The sequence below is a fragment of the Pseudoliparis swirei genome, chromosome 17 (assembly GCF_029220125.1).
Source record: "Pseudoliparis swirei isolate HS2019 ecotype Mariana Trench chromosome 17, NWPU_hadal_v1, whole genome shotgun sequence".
Classification (NCBI taxonomy): Eukaryota; Metazoa; Chordata; class Actinopteri; order Perciformes; family Liparidae; genus Pseudoliparis; species Pseudoliparis swirei.
This window is the reverse complement of record NC_079404.1, coordinates 19,966,536-19,993,981: the sequence shown is the minus strand read 5'-3', so window position 1 is coordinate 19,993,981 and position 27,446 is coordinate 19,966,536. Positions and strand designations below refer to the sequence as shown.

General features: G+C 41.1%; 2 protein-coding genes across 8 annotated transcripts; both read right to left on the bottom strand.

Moving 5' to 3' along the window:
* Window positions 1-350: 350 nt before the first annotated feature.
* On the bottom strand, window positions 351-1,668 carry gnrh3 (gonadotropin-releasing hormone 3). The gene is made up of 4 exons (XM_056435659.1): window positions 1,631-1,668; window positions 1,317-1,459; window positions 1,036-1,116; window positions 351-710 (listed from the first exon to the last, which is right to left on the bottom strand). The coding sequence occupies exons 2-4, from the start codon at window positions 1,452-1,454 to the stop codon at window positions 657-659; spliced, it is 273 nt and encodes a 90-aa protein (XP_056291634.1). The 5' UTR covers window positions 1,455-1,459; window positions 1,631-1,668; the 3' UTR covers window positions 351-656.
* Window positions 1,669-1,919: 251 nt separating this feature from the next.
* Window positions 1,920-26,830, bottom strand: LOC130207088 (receptor-type tyrosine-protein phosphatase epsilon-like). 7 transcript variants are annotated; one of them, XM_056435519.1, is made up of 22 exons: window positions 26,553-26,827; window positions 26,100-26,342; window positions 20,010-20,238; window positions 13,533-13,604; window positions 13,027-13,123; window positions 12,491-12,564; window positions 11,925-12,061; window positions 11,667-11,757; window positions 11,444-11,520; window positions 11,324-11,360; window positions 11,138-11,235; window positions 10,087-10,206; window positions 8,910-9,073; window positions 7,217-7,352; window positions 6,887-7,036; window positions 6,312-6,405; window positions 5,879-5,955; window positions 5,606-5,740; window positions 5,254-5,379; window positions 4,929-5,080; window positions 3,799-3,934; window positions 1,920-3,692 (listed from the first exon to the last, which is right to left on the bottom strand). In XM_056435519.1, exons 3-22 carry the CDS (start codon window positions 20,068-20,070, stop codon window positions 3,618-3,620), a joined length of 2,109 nt encoding a protein of 702 aa, XP_056291494.1. In that variant the 5' UTR covers window positions 20,071-20,238; window positions 26,100-26,342; window positions 26,553-26,827; the 3' UTR covers window positions 1,920-3,617. The 7 variants fall into 7 exon arrangements, with proteins under 7 accessions (XP_056291494.1, XP_056291495.1, XP_056291491.1 ...); XM_056435520.1 differs by having other exon boundaries at window positions 26,205-26,342; XM_056435516.1 differs by lacking the exon at window positions 20,010-20,238 and having other exon boundaries at window positions 26,205-26,342.
* Window positions 26,831-27,446: the final 616 nt, after the last annotated feature.

Here is a 27,446-nt window from a genome sequence, read left to right as displayed (position 1 = left end):
GCTGCAGTTATCCTAAATTTGCAGAAAGCTGTTGACATCACAAGCAGAACATATTTAGTTTCTTTCAGTTTGGGTGTGTGTGTGTGTGTGTGTGTGTGTGTGTGTGGGGGGGGGGGGTGGGAGAGGGGTGCTAATCGACATTGAGGTACGAACACAAAAATCAGCTGGCGTAATTTTTCCACATTGCATATGCACACGACTGGTGTGGCAGAAAATAGAATTAACAAAACTGTAACAAATTCAATTAAGTCATTGATTTCTAATAAATTGGCCTAATCACCAGCTGTTGTCATGCTAAGATTGTTGTGTCACAAGTTTGTCATGCTTGTCGGTCGTGGCTGCTTTACAAAGGCATTTGTATCCATTTAACGGCTTTTAAAACTGCATTTAAAATTTAATTATCATCCTAATGACCACATCTACAAAGTGAGATTACAATCTGATAATCTGACACATTTGATCATTTGATCAGATTTCAAAAACTTTATTACAGTTTCAAATGGAATCAAATGTTACAGACATACATGTACAGGAATTAATCTATGCAATAAATGTGATGATTTGTTGAAGCCAGTATCCTGATGCAGGCGATGCAGCACAGGTGTTGATGGAGATGCAAATACAGTCCTTTTTTTCTCCTTTTTGTTTCCTCTCCTTCAATTTTTTGGGAACTTTCTCTTTCGCTCAAAATGACTGTAATCATCATTAATCTGAAGAGATGGAAATTAAATCCCAGTGAACAGTTTGCTCTGCTGCTTGAATATTTTATATAACAAATGTATCAATCTTCATTCATATACACAGCACCAAACCAAACCATTTTGAGCAAATTAGCGTTATGTGCCAACATTCAAAAAGATTAAATTAAGCATTCACACATTCACTCATGCAAAAAGGAAAAAAAACAAAAAACAGCCATTGAGCACTTTGTATACTGTCGCTCTGGAACACAATGGCACACAGTGGTGCAGCGTACATTAATATTGTACAATTGAAGTAGACATTGGCGATAAATTATGTATAATAAGCACTTACTGCATTGTATGGTCTAAGTCTCTCTTGGGTCTGGGCACTCGCCTCTTCGGGAAGAGACACCACTCCTCCTGTACCCATCATCTAAGGACAATAAAATAGAGGTTTTAGTCGATGCAACCAAGGTTTATATAAAATCTAAACCCGAAAGCACATCGTTGAAACACTGTAAAAATTAAAAAAAACAAGTATTTGTTTTTTAGATGTTGCTTTATATTTTATAAAGACACCACCTATCCTGAAACGTTGGACTCCACATATAAATACAACTAAAAATCACTCACCCTGATGGTTGCCTCCAGCTCTCCCACACTTCTCTTTCCACCTGGTAGCCACCCATAGGACCAGTGTTGGGACAGGGTGACCTGGACCACCAACGCCAACAACAACACCTGCACCATCGCTCTGCTGCTCGCTTCCATTAGAGCTGGAGAGGAAGCCACATTTGTAATAAAAACAATGATGTCACAGCCTTTTTCTCTCACAGCTCCACGGCCAGGGGTTATAAAGCATCGCGAACAGCATATTAGACGGTAGTTAATAAAGAGCAATTCTGACTTAATGAACATTGAACAAACTTCATTGAGTACTGACTCACCTCTGTATTTGCCTTGTTTGCATGTGGTGCATTAGCCAGAGGGGGATTTTTATAGGTGTTAGAAGACTGCTGTCAGGATTATAATCCCCTCTCTGCAGGTGTGACACATTTACTGACTAATGGAACACAAAATACGACTAATGGAGCTGGCTAAGTGCTCAGATATGCTGGCATCACCGTGAGTGTTCAAACGGCATGCAATATATATCATCATATATATATCAACGTTATTGTGTTTGCATCGAACGCATCCGTGTGGGGGGCAGAAAAAAAGACACCATGAAGTTGAAACCTTCTCTCCATCTATAATTTATTTGATTCAGCTTTTAGCAAACACGTTGTCGTTCAAATCCTTACAGATTCAAAAGGCAGAAACATCATTGAAACAAGATGTTTGTGCATTTATGTGACATGAGCTGGAAGGCCTCACTCGCATTGCCCTCATTCATTCTTCTTTCAGCACGGCAATACATGAAACTCAAATCGACAGTGCAGATAACATCGGAGATAATTGCTGACAATTACAAGAATTATGTACAGTAAATCAACAAAATAGATCAGTGTCTATTATGAACCCATTTTACAATGTAATGGCAGTACAAACACAGTAGAATGTTTTTTTCCCCAACCTTAAGACTTCCAAGCTTACTGTTACAAAGAAGTGAGCAGAAGCCTTGCAAAAATAGAAGCTTTTTATTTTGCAAAATTGGGGTATCCTTGTTTAAATATGAATATCAAAATGTCAAAATGCCTGTGCATGCTAATTTCATATTTTGGCTGAGCACCGATTCTTGATATCATTCCCAGACAAGGTTCAACTGCATCTCTTACGTCTTTAATTAAAACACACATCTCTGCAGGGTTTTTCATCACAACTAATATGAATTTATACAAGGAAATATATAGTTTAAGAAGATCAATGAAATGATGACACCGCCATTCAAAAAACAATGCACTTTTAGAAATTATTATATTAAATTAAACACACAAATCTGGCTTCTGAGTTAAAATGATGTCACTTGGTGACAAGTTTTTCATGATTAGAATTGTCTTTCTAATCAATATGGCACTGCGTTATGCAAACACACAAGTGTAAAATCTGCTAGCTAATGTGAATAAAAATGGATGGAGGTGATGCTTGGCTGTAAAACACTGAAAAGAATGAAACGTTCAGATAGAGCAATAGATTATTTTCTGCCTTATCCAATGTGGGCTAATTGCATTTTGCAGCGTCAGGCGCCAAATCCACTCAGTAATATTGCCACGGGCAACACAAGAAAGTTGATGAAGTTGAATACAATTGCAACAGGCAGCAGCTGTTAAGTAATTCACAGACAGAAGGGAGGAAACGTGCAGCATCTAACAGAATGAAATGTATCTGGAGTTTTGTGTTTTTGTTTGAGCTCCAAGTAGATCATAAATACTATTCACACATGTCAGACAGGACATCGTTTCAGCAAAAGCAGAAATTATTTTAGCCTATTTATCAAACACACGATTTATTCTCGTATCGCAATTTTTTTTCCATAGGGCAGCATAAAACGTACAACTAATGTAAACCACAGCATTGTGGTCGGTAAGAAAATAAAGCGGAAATAAAAAAGAATGCATTTACTACGACATGTTAGTAAAGATTTCTGGTCGTGAGCAAATACATCATATATATTTCTCGACACATTATTTCTATGTGAATAATTCCTTTATTGAACCTCATAATGAAGCAACATATGCATGTTGCGCAAACATATATTAAAGAACCCGACCCACCCGTAAATAAACCACTATAACTTCTCCATCTGAGACAGACTCTCCTGGAGCACAGCTGTTTTCAATTATATTACAGTATGTTACAATTATTATTTTTTTTTTACATCTGTAATCAAGTGCAAAATGTAAAAAGAGCTTGCTTTAGAAAACAACATTCGGAGAGAGAGAAAAAAAAAAGAATACATTAGACAGAAGTATCCAGAACAGTATCCGACGGGTGTTATTTAAAATTGGCGTAGTCGGAGAAAATGTCCACAAAATCCTGAACCACTCGGTAGCAGAAGTCGTATTGCTCCTGGAAGGAAAAGCAGAGTGGGAAAGTGTTACTGTGCGGAAAGGATTCCCAACACAAATATCACTTATGAATTATGAATTATAACGTTATCCCGTTGTCCACCTACCACGGTCTGAACCATGTGTGGTCGCTGCATGCGTAAACTCTTGACCGTCTGAAAAACGTCCAGGAGGCCTTCGGCTTTCACCCTCTCCAGAATGTTGCTGAGGGCAATGAAGGTGCCGGTCCGACCCGCACCGGCACTGAAACATGAAGGACGACACCACATAATGGGAAATTGGGAAATGGTAGTAGGACAAGGACATTTCAAATTCAAACCGCTTCTCGGTTTCTTAACAACAATGCTGCGATGAAACTCTTGTAATTCTTTGCAGCACACTTTTTTTTTCCCCTCCTTCTTCTTCTCTCCAGTTGAATGGAAAAGTTTGCGAGAGAAAAGGTGACCTTTGTGTAATAGTCCTAATAATTATCCTCACTTAAAGAGAGGCTAATCCAAATGCTAACACTAATCAGTTTGGAAGCTCAGTGTTTGACTGAGTCAATGTTTACAGTGACGGTGGGATGGAGAAAGGAAGACGGGGGTGTGTGTGTGTGTGTGTGTGTGTGGGGGGCGAGAGTGATGTGCGATTCGGAAGAGGAGTGTAGAGAGACGTTGGGGATTGCAAGCGGGTTAGCCCCGTTTCCCTGGGGCAGGGGAAAAGCTTTAAAAAGCCCTTCTTCGACAAGTGGTGATGAAGGAATAGAAGAGAGTGATGACACCATTTCCTGTCGTTAGCTCATCTTATCAGATTAATCATAGTGGGAGTCAGAGGAGATTTCACTTTGCGAGGTTTTAATTGACTGTGAATCAGTGGATTGGATCAATCCCACAGGGGCACACTGCTTTAGAATCACTTCACCTGAAGCTAGGTTCTGATCAAAGCGTTCACAGCTAAATCTTCATAAAGGGATCACATAAGTGGTTTAGGCATAGAACACCAGGTCTACCGAGGCAACATGGAGAATTGACTGTAACAAACTTGGAGGAAAGCAAGAAAAAAAAAAGTATCTGTAAAAAACGCCATTTCTTCCCAATATCACGACAAGAGATTCAGGTGATAAACGGCCAGCGGAAATGAAGAGGGTCGAATTAACAATATGCCTGGACTGACACATTTATTCCGTTATTTACCGGATATAATTGTCATCCGAGGATGGCGCATTACGCTGCAGAATTGTCAGACTGAAGTTCCTCACCTGCAGTGAACAATTATGGGACGGTTTCCAGACTGCTGCTGCTGCCTCTGCACAGCGGCAATGATGTCAATCATCCCTCTTCCCTCGGCTGGTATTCCGATCTCAGGCCATCCGTGGAAGTGGAAGTGTCGGACATGTTGTGATTGCTTTTCCTGGTGAGATGGAGAGCGTACTCCGTTATTTTTAAAACGGCTACAAAATGCTCCGTTTAAGGACATTTCGTGAACTTTTAAACCGGCGGCACAAACACAAACACGGAGGGAAATGTGTCAATTAAAAATGTATTTTTTACCGCTTTTGAATGGGATAATAAAACATTACGCACTGGTCTGTAGGTGAGCACCATGTCTTTGAGAGTGAAGGTTTCACACCGCGTATCTCCAGTCAGCTCCACAGTATAATCTCCAAATGTTACACTGCCCTCTGATGGCCAATACTGGAAACACTTTTCCTGGTTGGATAGGTCAGATGGAAATACAATTAGACTTCAATTTGACTGATTTATGTGTGATTCTCATTTTTATATTTTCAAAGTGTACCACAAAAACAATATAAAATGATTAAATACATACGCAGACTGTCAGGAAATAAGAAGTAAGTAAAATATGAGTAATGATGTAATAATAACAGACTAAAAAAAGATGGTTTAAATGTGCAACTCAAGCGCCACACTGTACCTGCTCCCTCTCTTTGAGTTCGGTGAGCGTAACGATTGAATGACACCTCCACTCCCACACCATCCTCCAGAAGTCCTCCACTGTGTGAGACAGTGGGCCCTGGGTTGCGATAAAATAGTCCTTCTGCCTGTAGCCCTGCAGGGCAGATCATCCGGTAAACAACACATGCGAGCGCGGCAAACATAATATTTTGCATGGTTTGTAAAGGAAACAATGAGCTTTATATACATTTCTATGTGGAATCTATGGAGGAGGTCGAGAGGGAACGCTTACATCAATAAAGGAGGCGTTGATGTAGTCGGTGAACTCCTGTCCTCTTCTCACTGAGAGTATTACTCGGTTGAAATCATCTGCAAAAGAAAACAGGCAAATGAAACTTTCCACAAGTGATTCCTAATAAAATAAAAGTTTGAAGGGGCTGATGGAAATTTAAAAAACAGTGAAGTAAAACTTTAGCTGTGTTAATAAGGAAAGAATACACCATAACCTATATCAGTTTTCACTATAAAAAGTTGAAGCCAGGCTTTCCATTTCCTCTCTTCTCCCTACTTTGAGCCCTATTTGAATGCCATTGATCACACAGACATGGTCTGATTAGCCATATATCTGTGTACGGCCTGTATAAAATCACCAGCATTGGGATACTTTGATGTTTCTTGGATGTGATGGATTATGAAAGTGTTCGGAGTATCAGAGAAGTCCTTACACGGAATGATCTGAAGCACACGGTTCTTCTTCATGTTGGCGGGAAGGTTCCCAGTTCTCATGTTCTCCTTCATTATGCGGACGTTGGTCAGCTTCTGAGGGGAGAAAACACTCTCGGATTGACACGATCCAAAAGAGCAGCACAATGCTAGTAGACGTGGTGAGACAGACACGACGATTAACAATTTTTTAAAAAGACACAGAGGTTGGAAAAAAAACATTTTGCATTTGTGAAAAAAGAAAAGAAAGAAACACAACAATAAGAGAAGATGAAGCAGAATAACAAGAAGAATATAATGGTAATAATAATTACATTTCGTGGGTAGAGAACTGTGAGTAGCATAAAGGAGAACGTTTCATCATGCCATGGTACATCCTACGTGGCAGATGGTGACGTCTTATGATGTGTCGGTTGATTCAAAGCCTTGTGTTTGTGTGTTACTACTGCCAAGATTGACACCCTGGGCAGGTTTTTATTTTTCATTTTTATGAAAATATACTTATGCAGGGATCAGGGTGATGGGGGACGATTAATTACTGTCTGAAATGTTCACGCGTGAGCCACTGTCTTCCTACCCTGAACTCCTCTTCCAGGCCCAGCCTGTCGTGGGGAGCTCTGGTGTTGTGAAGCCTCTGCAGATGGCCCTCCAGGGAGCACACATCCAGCTCTGTGTCTCCATACAGATAGTACTCCAACAGAGCCTGGTAGATGAAGGAGTACTGCATCTGAGGAGGAAGCCGAGGAGATGAGCAGGTAGAAGTCGTAGCTTTAGATTGCCGGACTATTTCCTTCTATTTTTTTCGTCTATACGTCACAGACGTGGTTGTTTTCCCGCGTCCTCGCTCGTTTCGGCGAGTTGAGCAGTCAGTCCAAGGTACCGCGGGTCGATGAGGGTCAACACTTACATCTGTCTGGATGAGCTGACAGCGCTGTTCCCGTATTCTGCTCACAGAGCCGAAGACATCCACCCTCTGTTCCACGTGCATCATGTCGATCATGCCGTCAATGACAATGAACGTCCCGGTCCTGCCCACCCCGGCACTGTGGAGACGCGGAGCAGAAGAAGGCACGAGGCCTTCGCCGTCACAAAGTGTGGCGGCGAAATGTGTCGGACAGCACGCTGTATCCACATCGCACAAACTGTAACACCCTGTTCTGTTTCTCCTGTGTTCCATGTCTCCTATGTCTCCTCTGTGTCTCCTCTGTGTTAATTGTTTAATTCCCTGCACCTGCCCTCAGCCACTCTTGTCTCGTTAGTGTCTGATGTCGTACACCTGTGTTTCCCCCCTATATATTGTGTCAGTCTTTCCCTTGTCTCCTGTTGGATTGTCGTCTATAGTTCCGTGTCCTTTTCCGGTCGTCCGGTCCGTGTTCCTGGTTCTGCCTGCCTGCCCCGAACCTGGATTCTCTTCCTGCCCCTTTTGGACCTTGTTTTTTTGTAAACTGTTTTGCCTCATTTAAGAGTGTTTTTTCTTTTCTTTTTCATATTGCATCCAGCCTGTCTCTCTGCGCCTGAGCCTCACCCCGTCACTAGAACCTGACACAAACAGAACCACAGTAATAAAAGAACACACAATACAGAATAATTCACATGGTATATTCATTATAAAAATAAACTATGTTTCATCCTTGTTCGTGCAGGCTTTGCTTTTCTTCTTAACAAAGACGTCAATTGTGGACCGCCTCCAGCATGTGTAAAAGTGCTACACCTCTGAAGGCCAAACACACTCCTAATAGATTTACAAGGGTCATTCCAGCAGACGGCACCACTGGGAGCGGAGCTGGGATTCCACAGCGGGGTGTGGGAGCCTTCTCAATGGGCCCCATTCAAGAACAGTCCCTGAGCACCTGTTGCAGCCGTTGCTACAATCGGCCGCTGATGTCTTTGTTGAGGCTTCCCACCGATTGGCTCGGCAAACAATACGTATTGATGAAAGTTAATTTCTAACCGGATGAAACTTTATGAAATAATCAAATATTTTAACTATTTAACATGATGATTTCATAAATAAGTTAACCTTCAACCTCTTATTCTCCAAATAAATTAAAAATAATTGTTCTGACAAAGAACTGGTGCTTTTTCACAAACTATATTTTAGTAATGCTCATAGATTTATTGCAACTTATTTCTTAACCCTCCTATTACCTTTGTGGTCAATTTGACCCCATTCGATGTTTAACGTCTCTAAAAAAATTATTCACATTATTTTTTTTGCATTGTATTTCAGGACTTTTCCTAATTTATTGGGGACAACTGGGAAAACATCAGATTCACATGATATGTTTGCAATGTCCTGTACACAACTTGTACCCATCGGTGTTCTTTGGGGTCAATTTGACCCCCAGGCTGTTTTTCACTGTGTAAAACATATAAGAAATATCAATTTTTCTATTTATTTTAAGGGCTATTTAGGTAGTCAGCAAACACACATAAAGTACCTGTCACTTTAATTTTCTGTAGGTTTTAATTGCTGGGGTCAAATTGACCCCAAGGCTGAAAGATGTTAGTAAATTTGAAGGTAACAGGAGGGTTAATAATGACTTTAAACCAACTCTTATGCTATGATAGCTCATCTTCCAGCTGGCTACACATTTTACCTGCAGTGCACAACAATGGGTCCCGCATAGGATGGATTGACAGCCTTGACCTTCTTGAGGAATTTCAGCATGCCGATGGGTGAGAACGGCACCCCGAAATCTGGCCAGCTAGTGAAGTGGAGCTGGGTGACCAGCCGCGGAGCTCGGGGACCATCGCTGCCCTGCTGTGAAGTTCAAACCCGTTAATGAAGAATGTCCAAACAGATCCGCCTACACACGACTTTCACCGAGAGGAAAAGAATCCTCAAATTAACGAAAACGTCTGAAAAACGTATACAATAACTTGTCATTTTGCTGCTTGTGACGGCATATTAAACATGTGTACTGGTTTGCCTGTGCCTGGCTCTCGTAGCGCACGAACGCTCTCTCAAGAGATCGTTATTCTCTTGAAAACGTGGTTGTTCCGCGTTCAGAGAGCTGAATGTGAAAGCGCTCGGTCTGTTCGGCTTGTGCCGCAGCGCCGCAGCACCGTTTCCACAGAGTCGGAGAGGATCTCGGCACTCCTCCGGCTTCAAATGGAGAAAAAAAAAAGGGAACAAAGTGAATTTTGCAATCTGAAGGCTTCTCGAGATGGCGCCCTACTCGGCAGTCGAAAAAAAACACAGGATGAGAAGTTACAGATGCTGTGTGAAGCCCTCAAGATGAGACATTCGTACAGTGTTTTCTCTTTTGTTAAATACACCTACATATTGATAGTTTATTGCATACATCCTTTAATATTCCTTAATGAGTTTCCAAACTGGTTTTCATTTGCGTATTTTATTTTGCATCCTATTATAGCTTTCTCAAATTTCTCCAAGGGGAGCATTACTTTTTTTTACACCATCTCAATAATGCTTTGTTTCATGTTTAATTTTTAATGAGAATCTAGCTATTACGATTATAGTTTCTTTGAGCAATTAACAAGTATATTAGGGACAATATTGAAAAAGCACACTATTATTTTCAGAGCGTGTCTCGATAAAAGCATTATTTATTGAGACCTTAGCTAGTTTTGGGGATAAATGTTTCCTACTTCCTGCTGTACTGTATAATTACATTTCTGCTGATGTGCTGTGAGGTAAGTCGGTTGTGTGTTTGATAATAAAGTGATTCAATGCTGATAAAAAGCTATAAAAATGCATCGCTTATTAAAATAATTAACATTCTGATATGTCGACCCACGTGCTTTACTTACATATTGAACAACGAATTTTCTGATAGTGTAGTCCACCAGGACAGTGAAGTCCTCCATCGCCACCCTGACATTCCCGTACATCCAGCAGCCTTTTTCTGGCCAATACTGGTAACATTTGTCCTTGTAAGGGAATAAAAACATTACAAGGGTCACACTTTGAACTAGAATACGTCTATATGTACATGTTTCACGTTTAACCCTCCTGTTACATTTACATTTACTAACATATTTTACCCTCGGGGTCAATCTGACCCCAGCAATTAAAACCTCCAGAAAAGTCTTAGAATTAATATTGTTTCCCAAGTTTAAGTGTGAGGTACTTTATGTTTGTTTGTTGACTACCTAAATAGCCCTTTAAATATATAAAAAAGTTGATATTTCTTATATGTTTGACAGTGAAAAACAGCCTGGGGTCAAATTGACCCCAAAGAACACCGACGTTAAACATTGAATGGGGTCAAATTGACCCGAAAGGTAACAGGAGGGTTAATTAAAGAACACATGTTGGTATAATTCTTTAAAACTTAGAAATCAAATGGTTGTAAATCACCATCTATTGTGTACATCGTGTGTGCAACGTTGAGGAATGTGTACTTGACGTGTGCGTTTCACAATCCAATCCAAAGGCAATCCCAGAGACTTTGTGCGAACTCTGTCAGTCAATACGATCTTCACGGTGACGTTTCGACTCATTAACTACATTCTCAGACTAATTATCATGAAGCCTCTTAGGATCTTATCAACAATTATTCCGCCATTGATCCCCAATGCCTCTATTCTGCCCTATCAAACCTGCCGTTGAGCTCTCAATTGATCATCCCTTTTGAGGCGGAATTTGATGCGATGCTAAGTAATCTGCTGGGTGACACTGTGTATAGATTATCAGATTGGGGAAGGGTCAAACAAATTCTGCCCATGACTTTGGGTCATGAGAATACAAAAGGGCTTTGCAAACGGTGCACTGGAGCCATATAGATTGCAGAGGTTTATTCTATAACACCCAGCCCTACTTTGTAACATTAGTGCAGAGGGAGAACACTCGGAGACAGACCTCTTTCCTTTCTTTCAGATTTGTCAGCATCACTATCGTTGCTGTTTTCTCTTCCCAAATCATCCGCCAGAAGTCGGCCAGTGTTTCGTGCTTTGGGCCTGAAAGCAAAGCAAAGAAAATAGTATTAAAAAAAAACTCGTGGAAAAAATGGCTTTCATACTTAACTGAGCTAAAAGGCACATTTACCTTGAGCTGCAATGAATTTGTTCTTCTCTTTAAAACCCTGTCGGGAAAAAACAGGATTAATAATAATGTGTTAAGAAACCGATCATCTGCAATAAAACCGCACTTGCGACCGAGACTCACATCAATGTAAGATGCATTTATGTAGTCTGAACACATGTTTCCATCAAGATGACTCAACAACACTCTTGAATGATCATCTGTGGAAGAGAGAAGGACAACAAAAGAAGGTTAAATTAAGTCGGTTTTCATTTTTCACCTTTCCTTACGGTTTCGAGATCAATAATACAGCAAGTCTAAAGGTTAGATTAATATTGTCCGCTGCAGAATATAGATCCTCACTCACATGGTAAAATGTTTGGGTATCTGTTTTTCTCTCTGTTGTGCTCTCTGCTCGCCTCCTCAAAGGACCCGTGGTGGTAGTAACACGGCAGCGACTATAAAGAAAGAACCCCCCCCCAATCCTCATGAGATACAAATAAAACCACGGGTACACAGCCTTCTAACATAACATTTTATTACTATTTTCTGTATTTGTTCTACGCTTGCAGGACAAAGGTCTCAGTCAGACTGTCGGGAAAAGTCCACACAAACTCGTGCTTACGTTGAACTCCTCTCTGAAGAGCTTGCCATCGTCGGCGGAGCGTATCCGGTACTCCTCCTCCAGCGAGTCCAGGGGGATGGGGAAGTACCTCTTGGATGGTGAGGGGGATCTGGGAAGGAGGACCACTGTCTGCTCTCCTGTGTTTTAAGGAATATATGGCGGTCAGACAGCTAATGTTTCCCAACAGAGAACATTACGAGCTCTCATAGCACCTGCGAAAACAAGCCCGATGGCCATTAAGATTTCCTACTTTTGTGGGTACATGACAGAAATGATTTCTTGAGTCATAAACATGCTGCTGCACAAAGCTGTCTTAACTCAGAATGTGGCCTTTCCGTTAATTTATTTATTTTCTACTCGAAGTGAAAGATTATACGGCTCCCTACGTGCTCGGAAAAAACGAGGGGCCTTCAAAACCTTTCCAGCTACTTCGGACTTCAGATCGTGAAACGTTCCAACTCTATAAAGAATGTAAACCTACACTTACACTAAAAAGAAATAAAAAGTTAAAGGCTGTATTATATTTTCATGCACTTGCGGTTATATCGAGTACATCACAACAGCACCTTGTTCCTCCAAGAAGCCATTTGGAAGCTTTTTATCCACCGAGGTAACGAGAGCTTTCCTGTGGTTTTTGAACCTGTGAGAAGCAGAGAAAGCAAAACCATCAGAGAACATGAAGGGCAGATGTCTGTACCGAAGAGACTGAAAAAGGCCAACTAACATGTCGAGAACAGAGCTTGTAAGCACATAACCTGAGTAAACAACAAATACCAAAACCAATATCAACCATCTGAGGGAGGCAAAGCTGTTTCTCCTCATGTTGTCATCAGGAGTAAAAAAATTAAAAAAAAGAGGTCTGAGCTGGCTGGTCAGGGGATGAGTGTGTGTGTGACCTGACCTGTACCAGCTGGTTTGTTGTCTTACTTGAGGTGCAGCTCTTTACCCATAAGCCACTGCTCACCGCCTGTTTCCAAACCACCCCCACCCGATGCCCTGACCCGACACACTCACTCTCATGCTCACACACACTGAAAGGGAGAGACTCACAAGTCAATGTGTGTGTGTGTGTGTTTGTGTGTGTTTGTGTAGCTTTGTTCACCTCAGACAGTAGATTGTCAGCAAGACAATGATGATGAGAAGCAGGGATATGACCAGTGTTGAGGGCAGCACATGATCTCCCTGATGGGTGGGGTTTCCTGAAGAGAACACAGTGATCATTACTGAATTACTCTCACAGTCGAGTCGGACAAATGGATATTATTAAGTGTCGTTTGATGTTGTGGGAAATACACTTTTTTTTCTCTTGACGTCATTTAAAATGAAGCATGTTCATTTATGAGCTTTGATGTGAGACGTTTCCAGCCAACAGCTGCTCGCTGCCGTCAACAATTTTTTTATCTAACTTTTAGCATGAAAACAAATACCGGTATGCATATTTTTAATTTTTTCAATTATTCCTTTCAAGCAAGATTTTGTCATATTTTTGTAATGCTTACCAATGTAGCCACAACTGTCGGAATAATATATGTCTAAAATGTGCAAACGTAAGCCACCGTGTATATATATATATATCATTCTGAATTATAAAGTAATTTCAACAATTACCTGCAGTTTGGTTCTCATGAGATGAATTATTCACAGCGATAGAGATCCCAATCAGAAACAACACCATTGTCACTGTGGATAAAAATAACAAAACACAATAGTTACTTAACCCTCCTATTACCTTTGGGGTCAATTTGACCCCATTCAATGTTTGACATCTCTAAAAAAATGATTGACATAATTTTTTTTGCTTCATATTTCATGACTTTTCCTAATTTATTGTGGAAAACTGGGAAAACATCAAATTCACATGATGATATGTTTTCAATGTCCTGTACACAACTTGTATGCATCGGTGTTCTTTGGGGTCAATTTGACCCCAGGCTGTTTTTCACTGTGTAAAACACATACAAAATATCAACATTTTTATTTATTTAAAGGTCTATTTAGGTAGTCAACAAACAAACATAAAGTACCTGACACTTAAACTTGGGAAACAATATTAATTCTAATCATTTTCTGGAGGTTTAAATTGCTGGGTAAAAAGGGTAAAAAATGTGAGTAAATTTGAAGGTAACAGGAGGGTTAAAACCTGATTTTTAAAACATTCTTTAATCAAACCCTGTATTTCTTCACAAAGTCCACTAGAAGGCGCCTCATCAATAGGAAATGCATCTGCAGCCCGGTGGAGCGCGCTCCGCTTTGATGAGGCCGGCGACTGATGCCTGTCTCTCTGCTGAGCAGTTAAAGTCCTTGTGGGAAATCTGCTCGCAGTCTTGTCCTGCCAGGCCGACTTGAAAGAGCAGCGGCATATCAAATAACCTAATATTCAGTCATCAAACCAGAGAGGAGGCTTTAACCCTCAGGTGACAGTAACCGAATCCCCCGTGGACTCGGTGGATTTGACACTGGAGTTGAGCTCAACGTGGTATTTGTCAGAAGCCATCTCATTTCGCTGCGTTGTCTTTCATGTGCAGCGCTGCGAGCGTCCCGCACGGTGACAATATGACACGCACGCCGCTCCTCAAAGTCCTCGCTGCTTTTAAATACAGTGGACATACTGTGGTTTTTATTTCCTCCCCAGAGTAATATTGATATTGATAAACAGGCTTAAACAGAGCGTAAAGATTAGCATATGTATAACTGGTTATATAGTGTTGTTCCCTTTCCCTCCCTCTCTGCGGTGATCTCTCATTTTATTCACAGCCACTTTCTCCCCTTTCAGTTTGATTTTATCGCCGCGAGCTATTAGTGATTTATTTTGGCTCCGTCTTTCCAAAAGGAAAAGGATATGTCAAGTTACTCCCAAACGACGGCAGAATTAAAACGACTGACACATTATCCGCGTGTCTTATTATCTTTAAAATGTAGCTGCCAATTTCTCCAAACTCGCATGCGTTCCCCACGCCCTCCAGATGAGCGGGTAAGAAATCACAGAATAAATTGGGCAAATGGTGCAAATCTGCCTAAATGGCTTTGATGGAATAAATGAGCGGCGCAAGAAGTGAGTGTCCTAATTTATACTCTGTTCCAAGTCCCCTCCTCGTTATGGAGGCCACGAGACTGGATGGAATAATTCATTGTGTCAATTTAGTTCATCCAGAAATGGGTCATCTAGGGGCCTAATTTGTGATGTTTGAGAGATTTTCTTGCACATAACCCTAGGGGGCTTCATATAAGTATATCTCACAAAGCTTTTGGCGAAAACTGAGCCACGTAATGCTTTAACAATGTGCTCCAAACTAAATTCATGTTGAAACTTATAAAGTATTATTGGGCGACAAATTAGGGGCTCTGTGTTTTCCACATTATCCAGTCTATCTCTACAGTAATAGACGGTATGCTGACGGGCGTTCACACACGCGTTTGCACAACACTTAATCACGGCAGCACCAGCTGGACAAAACTCCTTTTATTTAATGTATTCAATATGCACGTGTCTATTTTTACACTAATGATCATTGGGACAAACAAATCAGATTCCCTTTGCACCCATGTAATAAAACTGTGCGCAACACAAACACAAACACACACACACTTGTGTTACTTCACATGTATGCATGCGTGCACATACGTCCCACAGCCAAAGGCTATGTGTTGCATATGTGCCGCACTCCGTTGGAGGATCCAATTCTCTCCCCGGTGTTAACAAGACGACAGTGTCGGCACCTGTTCCCCACTCTACCCCACTGGGCAAGTCACACTCACTCAAACACTCACTCACACACACAGAAACACACAGACACACAGACACTCAGCGCCATCCTCCAGCTCGACGCTGCTAGGCATGCTGTGCGTGTGGGTCACTGCTCAGGTCGCCGCATAGCCGTCGTCTCCTGGCAGCGACAGTACATACGGCATTCGGCCAGGATGCGAATGAACAGAAGGCAACTATGAATACATACCAAATGCACTGTCACTTTAAATTAAAAATACAGTCATAAAAGATATCTCAGATATAGACTGAATATGTTCCTGGATGAACTAAAAATGTGATAGCTACATCTTCTGACCAGCAGAGGGAACGGACGACACAATTTGAAAGCAGAGCATGGGAATGCACCATTATTGTAACACCCTGTTCTGTGTCTCCTGTCCGTGTCTCCTCTGTGTCTTCTCTGTCTTAATTGTTTAATTCCCTGCACCTGCCCTCAGCCACTCTTGTCTCGTTAGTGTCTGATGTGTACACCTGTGTTTCCCCCCCTATATATTGTGTCAGTCTTTCCCTTGTCTGCTGTCGGATTGTCGTCTCTAGTTCCGTGTCTTTTTCCCGTCGTCCTGTCTGTCGTATCTGATCCTGCCTGCTTCGACCCTGCCTGCCTGCCTGCCCCTTTTGGACCTTGTTTTTTTGTAAACTGTTTTACCTCATTAAAGAGTGCTTTTTTGTTATTTATATTGCGTCCAGCCTGTCTCTCTGCGCCTGAGCCTCACCCCGTCACAAAGACCTGACCATTATTGTGACCAGTGTGGTTATTAGTTGATTTAATGAACAAATGTTTCACTTTATATAAAAGCTTTGGCCAAATGAGTGGAATTTTCCACTTCTTCTTTTTTTAATGGTAACAAGATACTGTGTGTTCTTTTTTTTCCAGTTCTTGAGAAGGTCTTCAGTGTCAAGTTATTCATCATAAACAATATTCAGCTATTCAGGTACACCTTGCATTGTTAATGAAGTAGATGAGGAGCCAGCAGTTGATTGACAGGACCTACACTATTGCATCTTATTAAAATGCAAAGTCTGCATAATATATCCTAATGAAACATGTCATGACTCATGACACCGTTTTCAGTTATTCCATTTAAATAACACTATTTATATATCTTAATTAGCATATGACATCATCTGACCTTGAAAGGATTTGCTGGGGAGACCCAATTTAAACAAGGAAAAAAAGAATGCCTTTGTATAAGTGGCCTTGCCATCCCCACCAGCTATTGCATCATTCTAGATCTCTGCGTTCCTGTCTTTTTAATGAAATACTAACAACAAGGTGATAAGTTCAACCCCCTGCACCTGCTTGACACCGGGAATCAAATTATACTGCATCAGTTGGGTTGGGAGTGCAGAAGCAAATCATTTCATCCATGCATGAGTCATGACGCAATGCTAACCCCCAGAATGCATCACATGCCGGTGGAACCATGAGGGTAATGTTGATATTTTGAGCATTGGTATGCATCGTTCAACTTCGATCCGCTTTGTTTGAACAGAGACGAGCTGAAGATCGGCACACTGCTGTGTGCATTCAATGAGATGGCTGTAAAGAAACTTTACATCTGTCAAATTCCAGGACTCACAGCACCCTAAAATGAATCCGTTCTGCTTCACTTCAACATCTCCCTCACCTGAGCTCTCGCATGAAGACGAGAATCAGAGAAGAATACTTCAGAGACGGAAAACTCTAACTCCAGAAATGTTTTTTTTCTCCTTTTGCCAGACCTGCAGCCAGTTCACGGGAAGGTGATGGAGTATCCATTTCCAATGAGAAGCATAAATATATAACGGACACAGGTGAGACTTTCTTTCCTGTGGCGTTTTTAAAAAGACTGCACTTACAGATTTAACCTAAAAAAATGTGACCAGAACATCCGTAAGCAATAACTCCCAAACAAGTCTATTATGATCAAACTATATAATTAGTTGTGTTTTGTTCAGCATTTTAAATACGGTATTAAAACATAATCACATGACTCCATGCTGACCTCCTGGCCTCATATAAATAATGGAATATATGCACACTTCACTGAGTACAATATATGTCTTGTTTCCTGCAAGCTTCTCATTTCTAAAATGCATAGCTCCCATAAAAAGTGAAATATCTTCATAATGGTAGCTTTAAATTAATATCTTATGAGATTATGTGAGATCTACTGGTAGTTGCAGTAGCTTCAAGGTGGTTTGTGTCATATTCCATCTCTGTTGATCGGCGAAACATTTATAAGAGCGCATACTGATTTCTGTACAATGAATTGCAGCCATGTATTTGTGGACGTTCTATTTCAACTCCCCAGCCAGGAATCTCAATGAGTAGCTGGCTCAGCAAACCTACTTTACATCATATTCCAAAAACATATATGGATGAAACATGGAAAAGGCAATGGTTCCACATTTACCAAGGCGCTGTAATGAGATGCCAATTGGAACCAGGTGGCAATTATGATGGTCACTTATTTTTTATAAGATAGTGCTAAAAATCTACAAAATCTAAGAACATTTTTTTCTCTACAAAGTGGAAACACTGCCAATCATACATGTTTCACATTAGTACTTGGCCCTGGTAAAAAGGGTCAAGCACAAAAATCAGTCTTTTGCTTTTGTAGGCTACTAGATTTACGCAAGTGCTCTGTTCATGAAAGATGGAAATAAACCCTAAATCCCTATTGGATGGAACATTCACAGTCTATCCATTATCTGTTGTTGTTTTTTATTGTACAGCTGTGAGTTCATGCAGCCTTTATTTAACACCACATCTAGCCCTTAGCAAAGACGACAGATTAGTCATCTTATCATTTATAATGACATGATATTGTGAATGTAGGTAAAATCATATGCTGTGCACTTCCATGAGTGCAACAAAACGTCAACCGCTGCGCTGAGGCCAAGTTCAGGCACACATTATTTAAGCTAAATGCTAAATCAACATGCATGGTGAACATTTTGGTGTCCAGAAGATACCGTTTAAACATTTAAAGATGAATATCAGTTAGATGGAAGGTAGTCTGGGTTATAATAAAAAGGTAACGCATGTTCTTTTTACAGGTGTATCTCCAACAGAAACTAAATCTATTAAATAATATCTCAGATTCTTCACAAATCAATACAGCCTCAAGAGGACAGATCCACATGTTGCGCTTGGCACACAATGGACGGCATGTCTTGTACACACACAAAAAGATTAAAGATCTTTTTTTTGGTTTCTAGGGAGAGGAAGAACAAAGGCAGAGGAAATAAAAAATAAAGGTATACCAGAAGCAGCCATTGTCAAGTGCCAAGGAAAAGGATGGGACGAGAGCATAAACACATGTCAGTCTTCTGTCATTTGCAGCAGACAGGAGACACAAGATGAGAGAGGAGATGAGACAAGAAGAGAGGGGAGAGGAGTTGGAGCTGGAGAAGATAAAAGGTCTAGATTCTGGATTCAGAGATAACAGCCATATTGGTAGATATCCTTAGCACACAAAGGTGTGAAAAGTAAGAAGCTCTACAGTTGCTGCTCTATCTTTAAATGCACTTTGCTATATATTTTATACATGAGGTACGCTTTGCAACATGGCTGCCTTTAAAAATATACACTACCGTTCAAAAGTTTGGGATCACCCAGACAATTTCGTGTCTTCCATGAAAAATCACACTTTTATTTATCAAATGAATATAAAATATAGTCAAGACATTGACAAGGTTAGAAATAATGATTAATATTTGAAATATTAATTTTGTTCTACAAACTTCAAGCTCAAAGGAAGGCCAGTTGTATAGCTTATATCACCAGCATAACTGTTTTCAGCTGTGCTAACATAATTGCACAGGTTTTCTAATCAGACATTAGTCTTCTAAGGCGATTAGCAAACACAATGTACCATTAGAACACTGGAGTGATAGTTGATGGAAATGGGCCTCTATATACCTATGGAGATATTTCATGAGAAACCAGACACTTCCACCTAGAATAGTCATTTACCACATTAACAATGTATAGAGGGTATTTCTGATTAATTTAATGTTATCTTTTTTGAAAAAACAGTGCTTTTCTTTGAAAAATAAAGTCATTTCTAAGTGATCCCAAACTTTTGAACGGTAGTGTATGTCACACAAAAACATATCACAACACTCGAAAGAAGACATACACTGAGAATGTATCTTTATCTCATCTTCTCAACCCTGTTTACATCTGCTGCATAGTTAAAGTCAAAGGAATTAATCTAGAAAGGAGACACTGTGATTATTAGATTATTTCCCATTGATGGATTGGATTTCAATTGATTCCGTGAAACAGAATTGACTTGATCTGTGGTCAGATGGATGAATGAAAGACTTACACTTCCAAGCAAAGCCAGCGTGATCAGGTATCAGTTGACCCGTCGGTCCATCCCGGACCATGTGATCCTAGTTCCTTTCTTGGTTGGATTTATTGAGGTTTTCTACCCTCAGTCCTTCTCCTACTCACATCCTCAGATATTTCGACGATAGTGCTGGAGGAAGAGATGACTGAGGTAGGTCGTTTTGAAAGATTTCGATGGGGATCAGGGCCCAGAGGAACATGGGAACCTGGGAAATTAAGCAAAAGACAATATAATAAGTAAGAGTTAAAAGTTTAACCCAACTCAAACACTATTATTGTTAAGCCATAAAAAAAAGGCTGATTTTCTTTGACTCGCTATTTGGCGCTGACTCAAAGAAAAAAAACCTTGTAATGTATGAATAGACAACATGAGAGAAATGGGATGAGTGGGAGTTTGCATCTGTCAGAGAATGACTGCACTGCATTTAATCGACTGAGTGTGGACATGCAATCATGTACTGTACATGCTGAACGTATGTGTACCGTTTACTGAGCATCCTCTGTTGCGACTTGCAGAACCCACTGTTGCGAAGCAAAAACATTAACAAGCTCTGGAACCAACCATGCAAGACTAATTGTACCCAAATTAGTCTTCCCAGACAGTGTGTGTGGTGCACATGAGGAGCTTGCACACATGCACCACTCGCTTCTAACCATTTAATTGTAACAACCAGCTTATAACTTAATAACAGTGACAGAAGAATGGTGTTCAAAAACATTGTCTAATTAAAAAGGTACCACTCTACACGTTTCTGGATCTGTCCGTGAATAGGACCGTACAAGGAAACCAATGCATGAAATCTGTTGCAATTAATTCTTCATTATTTACACAAAGACTTGACTGGTGTTATTCTATCGCCTCGCTTGGATCCGAGACAGAAGGCAGGCCGTTGCCCTTCACTCCTATTCTCCCAGAGTGCCACTGCACACAGGTGTGACTCACAAAGCCATATTGTTAACACTTGGCCGCTGTGACCCAGCCGAGTAGAGGAGAAGAGATGAATGAGTCACGAGACCCAGCTGGGCAAGCTTGTCGGAGCCAGGATGAGGAAAATGAATGAACAAGGTATGGAAAACACCTAGTTTCCCCGTACTGTGGGAGCTGTGCTCCACTTTTCCAAATGTTGCAACGTCTTGGGCATGTGACCAAAAACATGTTTGCCAGCCCATTAAAAGAACCAACGTTGACCTAATGACTGTAAACCTGTTAAAAAAGGTCTATAAATCAGGCTTTAAAATGTGCATTTGCTCTTGCGAAACACAGGATTCAGTTTCTCTCAATTGTTAGAAACAAAGCCAGGGTTCACTGTAATGAGCTCATGAATTTACCCACCCATCACACTTCCTTCAGCTAGCGAGTATACTTATTTTGGCTTGGTTAATGGACCTTTAATAATGATGATTTACTGTCGGTATCACTTTAAAAGGTTACATTCTAAGCTTTCATAAAAGTGTAGTTGGTCTGATACTTAAGGCAGTTGACCTTTTCCAAAAGTCTCCTATTTTTCTCTGAATTATGCTATCTTCGCAAAGTGAAAAGTGCAAACATTACAGGCACGAAAATTTCCCATTATAAATAAAACTGAGTATTCAAGATATTGATCCATTCCATCTAATTGTGTGTCATGAAGGGTGGAGCAGGTGGATTTAAACGCAGGAGACAGTCGGCAACAGGAACCTACATGTTCAATGCAGATAAGAAGAACTGAACAGCTAGTAAGAAAATCAATGAACCACCTAAAAACCTGAACTGAAAGCGAGCACATACACACTAATCTGACAATAGAATGAAGTGCAGGTGCAGCAATGGGCGGAGAAGCCCAGATGGGAAATGGTGCTGATTGGCCCTTTGCACAGCCGCCATTAGACATGGCGTTGCAGAGTAAACACAGGTGTAATTAATAACATTAATTATGGCCTGTTCCATTGTGTTGTGAATGTTGGCTCAATGGAATAGCTGTGACACACCATTAAAAAGGGGGCAATCACTATTTGATCAATCACACCTGTGTTTACTTTGCTACGCCTGTGAAAAGGACCAATAGGGGAGAAGGGAAACGAGCTGATTGGCTGGGGAGACATAACGAGGCTGATTCAGAGCAGGTGTCTAGGTGGGCAAAAGAAGGGAACGCTGAACATAAAACCTGAAACACAGAACACAGCGTTCAGTTCAAACCTGTAGTCATTCTGCGGTAATAAGCAAAACTAATTTTGCATAATGTTTTAGCCAGTCTGTTTACTTGCCTGTGATATACATCACATCATAAATATATGACACATTAGACTTAGAAAATGCAAAGTTCCTAATTAATGCAGCAGTTATCTTGATTTGCAGTCCTGAGTGAGAGTGAGGTCCAAAACCATGACGTAACTCAAGAGCGTCTTTAAAACATTTGTGTTTATCCTCGCCAAAGTTAACGATCATGTCTTTCAAACTGCAGTGACGTCAATGTACTCATATTCCCGGAATTGCCAAAGCTCCTCCTCTACCACAGAAGACGTTGCACCGGTGTTTTCCCAGGCAGTGTAACAATTGATTAGCTTGAAGTGTTCCTTCAAGGTAACGTGTTTTAAATATGGCAACACATAGCTCAAATTTCTCTGATTCAAACAGCAGTAATGAGTGCTTTTATTCTGCATGTAGAACTTGTGATGCTGTTCTCTGGATGTGAGCACTTTTCAGCTCCCAGGTTGAGCTCCATGCTAGTTGTAGCAAAACTGGCTCGTTTTTAAATGGTGAAGAAAAGTTTAGTTCCAAAGCGACAATCTTTATGAAAAATAGATAATGTGCTACACTACATTCGGGTGGCTTTCATGAAAGCATCCTCATCTTTTCACAGAGTATTTGTTTTCCTTTCAGCCCTCCACATTCAGTCCATGGAAGAAGGAGACATGCTCACGGCATAGGATTACTGCAGGCACAAGCGCTTGCTTTAGTCGGCCCATCGACGAAGAGTGGAAACATGCAGGCCATTAACGTTTTATGAGAGTGCAGTCATCACCCAGCACTCTGTGGTTTCGATCATTAATTCATACCAAAACAGACACTAAGTACTGTAGCTCAGCGCGACTGTGAGGTAAAGTTGTATCTTTTGATTACATAATAAAGAATGAAATATGTAATGCTTTTTTTCCCTATTTTAACTGTCATTTGCATTTCAATTTGAAATGCATGCACAGATCTGATGGTGCTCTTCACACGCCCCACTTATTCAATGAATATTGAAGGCATCTACCCAGCGCACGTGGTTTCCTGAGATGATAAATCCAGAGTTTCATATGGAAGGTGCTAAACGACTAGGCCGCAGATAGAAATAACCTTCATTCAAGATGCTTAACGTTGAGAGCAGGCTGAGGCTGTGTTTTGTCACTCAAGTAGGACATATTGAGGTCATAGTTGTGCACAAGTTCAGATGGAGTTGAATATTTTTATATTTGTAATTTGTATTAAATCTGCGAGGTTGACGGCTGAAAACTTGCCTGGACAACAATGCAAAATACTGCTTTTTAGAGCATGAGATAAAGATATACCACGCTGAAAAAATGTGTCTTTTGCTAAATGAAATACATTAAAAAAACTCTTAGCGCTTAACATTTGACACTTAGAGACGTAATATAACTTCTCACAAGAGTCCTGCATCTTACATGACTAGTCTACTGAGCATGTCAGATCCTGAGCCTCAGACACCCACACTTAGAAATAAGTGTTTTTTTGCCAGGGGAAATAGCGGAGGAATATTATCTTCATGCCTTCATATCGGAGGATGAGTAGAGTAATCTGCAACTTCAAGTTTGAGGACTTTGCAAATGACACTTTTGGGGCACAGTGTAGGTCAACTAGGGACAAGAGCTAATAACCATCGCAGTTACAGCTTCGCCACTCGTTCTATGGCAGCTCAACCAATGATAACAAGTCTGTGCCTGTCACTAGAGTCCAGTATAAGTGGAATGAAACTAAACTGTGGAACAAGCAAACAGTGCTACAGCAGTCCAATCATGACTGCTATGCATTTAAATATATGAAGTAAACACATTGTTAGGTGTTATACTTTAAACTATGTTGGGGCTTCAGTCAAATTTGAATTATCTGACTCAAATAGATGCTGTGCATTAATGCAACATGATAAACAAGACTTAAGTCAGAGGATACTGTAAATGCAAGCAAGAAACCTTTTGTTCAACGAGGTTGTGATAATGCAGTGGACATTTATATCTAATAAAATGTGTGTTTGGGTTTACCTGAAGATTGTAACGGAGCACAGTTGCATAAAGAAGGAACACGGTCAGTTCCTCTCTCCTCTTACTCTCTTGTTTCGGTGACAATCAGAATATATGGTGACAGACAAAGAAGGTAACAGTGACGAGTCAGACAGTTCATATCAGGAGACTATGAAGGATTATTACCCGGGCACCTAATGGAGAACGTATTAGCCCAAATTAACCTCGGATTAGCCCACATGACTGAATGTCCCAGCCACAATAAAGAAGGGTAACGTTGAAACATGAATCAGCCTGGATTAAAAGTTTCCCACACACTACAAATCCTCTCTGGCTTATAGGTCTCTGCATGAAGAATAAACTGTCCACAACATCTTCATTTGCATGAGTGCACTTAAACATGACGCTAAATATGTTAAATAGCAAACTCTATGGTAAAGTGTGCCGTCACTGATACACTGATATTACCGGTTATCTTCTCGCCTCCATACCCTCAACACCCCACCGCTGCTCTTTCTCCTATCTCCTTTCAGTCCAGGTGTGCAACACTCATCTCTCACCTGATGACACCATTGAAGCACTGAATTAGCTTTGATGGCTGTCATGTGATAAAGCATCAATGGCAACCTCTGAATTATTTCCCGAGCAGATGTTCGTCATTTTATTAAAGATATCATGTTGACTCAAAAATGACGTGTGTCTTTCCACATGGGCTGTTGTCGTGTCACTGTCCTGCATACGTCTATCAAACGTGTGCCACTCACAGCTATGCTCAACCACTTTAAAACATATCAGTCATCCTCACCCGAGGATATTGAAAAGTCATCATCGAGAAATGAATCTTTAATTAGCGTGCGTCTAACTATAGCTCATGTATTCCCCAGGTGAAAAAGATGTAGGCGATGTAGCCCAACATTCAGACCGCAGATGAGCGATCTGAAGTCATTCTAAAATTAATTTCCTCCTTAATCAGGTCATTTATTCAGGGGTTGAACTGAATTTGGAGTTATTATGAATTGTGAATATTTACAATTCATGTGTGGATACATGGCACTTTCACCGTTTTCCCATACTGAAACAATGATGGCATATCATACTATGTGTACTTGTGTGATATAGATTCATGGGTCAGTCATTGTCATTAGTACCACAATAAAAAAATGGTGCAAATATGGGAGACTGAGAGGATGTGTGGAATGTGAATTTCATTTTGAAGCTAAACATAGACCTTAGTAGGTCTTTGCTTCGAAATCAAAGGTCTTTGGTTGAAGACAGCTGTGCCTAGTAGTAGTAGTAGTAGTAGTAGTAGTAGTAGTAGTAGGGTAGTAGTAATAGTAGGAGTAGTAGTAGGAGGGTAGTAGTAGTAGTAGTAGTATTAGGAAGAGGGTAGTAGTAGTGTAGTAGTAGTAGTAGTAGTAGTAGTAGCAGCAGTAGTAGTAGTAGTAGTAGTAGTAGTAGTAGTAGTAGTAGTAGCAGTAGTAGTAGTAGCAGTAGTAGTAGTAGTAGTAGCAGTAGCAGTAGTAGTAGTAGTAGTAGTAGTAGTAGTAGTAGCAGTAGTAGTAGTAGCAGTAGTAGTAGTAGTAGCAGCAGTAGTAGTAGTAGTAGTAGTAGTAGCAGTAGTAGTAGCAGTAGTACGTTATATTAGAAAACAGCTAGTATTGTGTAAGCTATAGCATCCAGGATGCTTGTTGAGTCTGCACTGTACAGGCCTGTCTATCGGCTGCGTGTGTACTCGCACACCTTTCCTGTCTAGACCAGTGAGGATGCTGCAGACCCAATGCGACACTTCCCCATCAAAATGTGATCGACATTTCTCAAATGAAATCAACAATGTATCAGATGTCTCTACCTTGAAGGGAGCGCACACAAAGATAAACAAGTATTGGAAGAAGAGACGATAATCCCGCGATGGAGCATCTTGGGGGTCGCAGGTGTGTGGATTTGCCCCACTAACCCATATTTACTGTCGGTCCATGTTGTCTGTGTTCAGGAATGGAAGCGGAGACAGAATAGAAACCCCCGGTGTCTGTAGCCAGCTGCATGCCGCTTCCTGTCTCCAAGGAGCTGTGATGGCTGAAGCATGTTATGCTTTCTGCGGAATGCAGTGTGGTGTTATTGCGATCGGGAGATGCACGGAGGCTAATGCACCCGGTAGGCGGAGTAGGCCTGCCGGTAAGGTCTTATTATTGGTTTTATTTATTTGTTTGGAACGACAGAAAACAGTCGATGTTTCCGCATAATTGCGTAATGTGGTTTTCAGCTGTTGCCCCCCTCCTCCTCCTCCTCCCGCGCCCCCTCTTACCGTGGTACTCTGCGATGACCTCGCCTCACACCGCGCGCAGCGGCGGATGATGTCGGCTCTTCCTACGCGGACGCGACGCCTGTCTCTTGTGTTACGTCCTTTGGAGAATAACACACACACGCGCACACCAACACACACCACAAAAGAAAAAAACTGAAGTTGTCGAACCGTCTGACCGGAGACGAATAACGCGCCTATGTTTCCCTGATGATCATGTTTCCAGCAGTTATCTCCGAGGATGCGATTCCCCCCTCGCCTGAGCCGCCCGCCCGCCTGCCTGCCTGAGCCGAGCCGTGTTATGGCAGCCGGAGTGGAGACTGGAGACCCTCCCCCGGGGGGCGCAGCGCAGTGTATCAGGTGGACACTCAGCATCCCTCACATTCCTGCATCACTGGAAGATAAAGGGCAGGCCTGTGCATAAAATGCTCGGGTTTGTTCATGTTTTATTCCCTCCTTTTATGATAGCTGCTTTAAGCCTGACATTTAACCACGTGACATTTGTTCAATACCTTGAAGCTGTAGCGTGCCTGTGGTGTTCTTCTTGGGGTTTACATTACAGATTCACATTGACCTTATCCCACTTTAGTTTGTAGTTTTGTTGTTGTTGAGGGAGATGGGGGAGGGGGTCATGTCATATGCCCCCATCTCCCCATCCCCCAAACGTGCATGTCCTGTGGCATTTATTTGGTTTTATTTGTGACGAACAGACTTTAGTTTTAGTGTTTTTGTATTCGCCTACTAGCCCGACTCGGCTTGGAGATCCAGAGCACATGTGAACCATTTCATTTGAACTCGATGAGTTAAAAAGATACGATGTGTTCATCACAAAATCACACAACCGACCTTTGCAGTAAAATAAAAACAACTGGCTTAGTGTTTTACTACATTTAGATC

What these genes read in the sequence shown, in the direction of transcription:
- gnrh3 (XM_056435659.1), bottom strand. Translation starts at nt 1,454, where the DNA reads ATGGAAGCGAGCAGCAGAGCGATGGTGCAGGTGTTGTTGTTGGCGTTG. An exon ending in AGCTGGAGGCAACCATCAGG is followed by an intron (nt 1,117 to 1,316) that starts GTGAGTGATTTT and finishes TATTGTCCTTAG; the next exon opens with ATGATGGGTACAGGAGGAGT. An exon ending in GACTTAGACCATACAATGCA is followed by an intron (nt 711 to 1,035) that starts GTAAGTGCTTAT and finishes CCATCTCTTCAG; the next exon opens with ATTAATGATGATTACAGTCA.
- LOC130207088 (XM_056435516.1), bottom strand. Translation starts at nt 26,292, where the DNA reads ATGCAGCTGGCTACAGACACCGGGGGTTTCTATTCTGTCTCCGCTTCC. An exon ending in CTGACAATCTACTGTCTGAG is followed by an intron (nt 12,565 to 13,026) that starts GTGAACAAAGCT and finishes TGCTTCTCACAG; the next exon opens with GTTCAAAAACCACAGGAAAG. An exon ending in CACACATGGTTCAGACCGTG is followed by an intron (nt 3,693 to 3,798) that starts GTAGGTGGACAA and finishes TTTTCCTTCCAG; the next exon opens with GAGCAATACGACTTCTGCTA.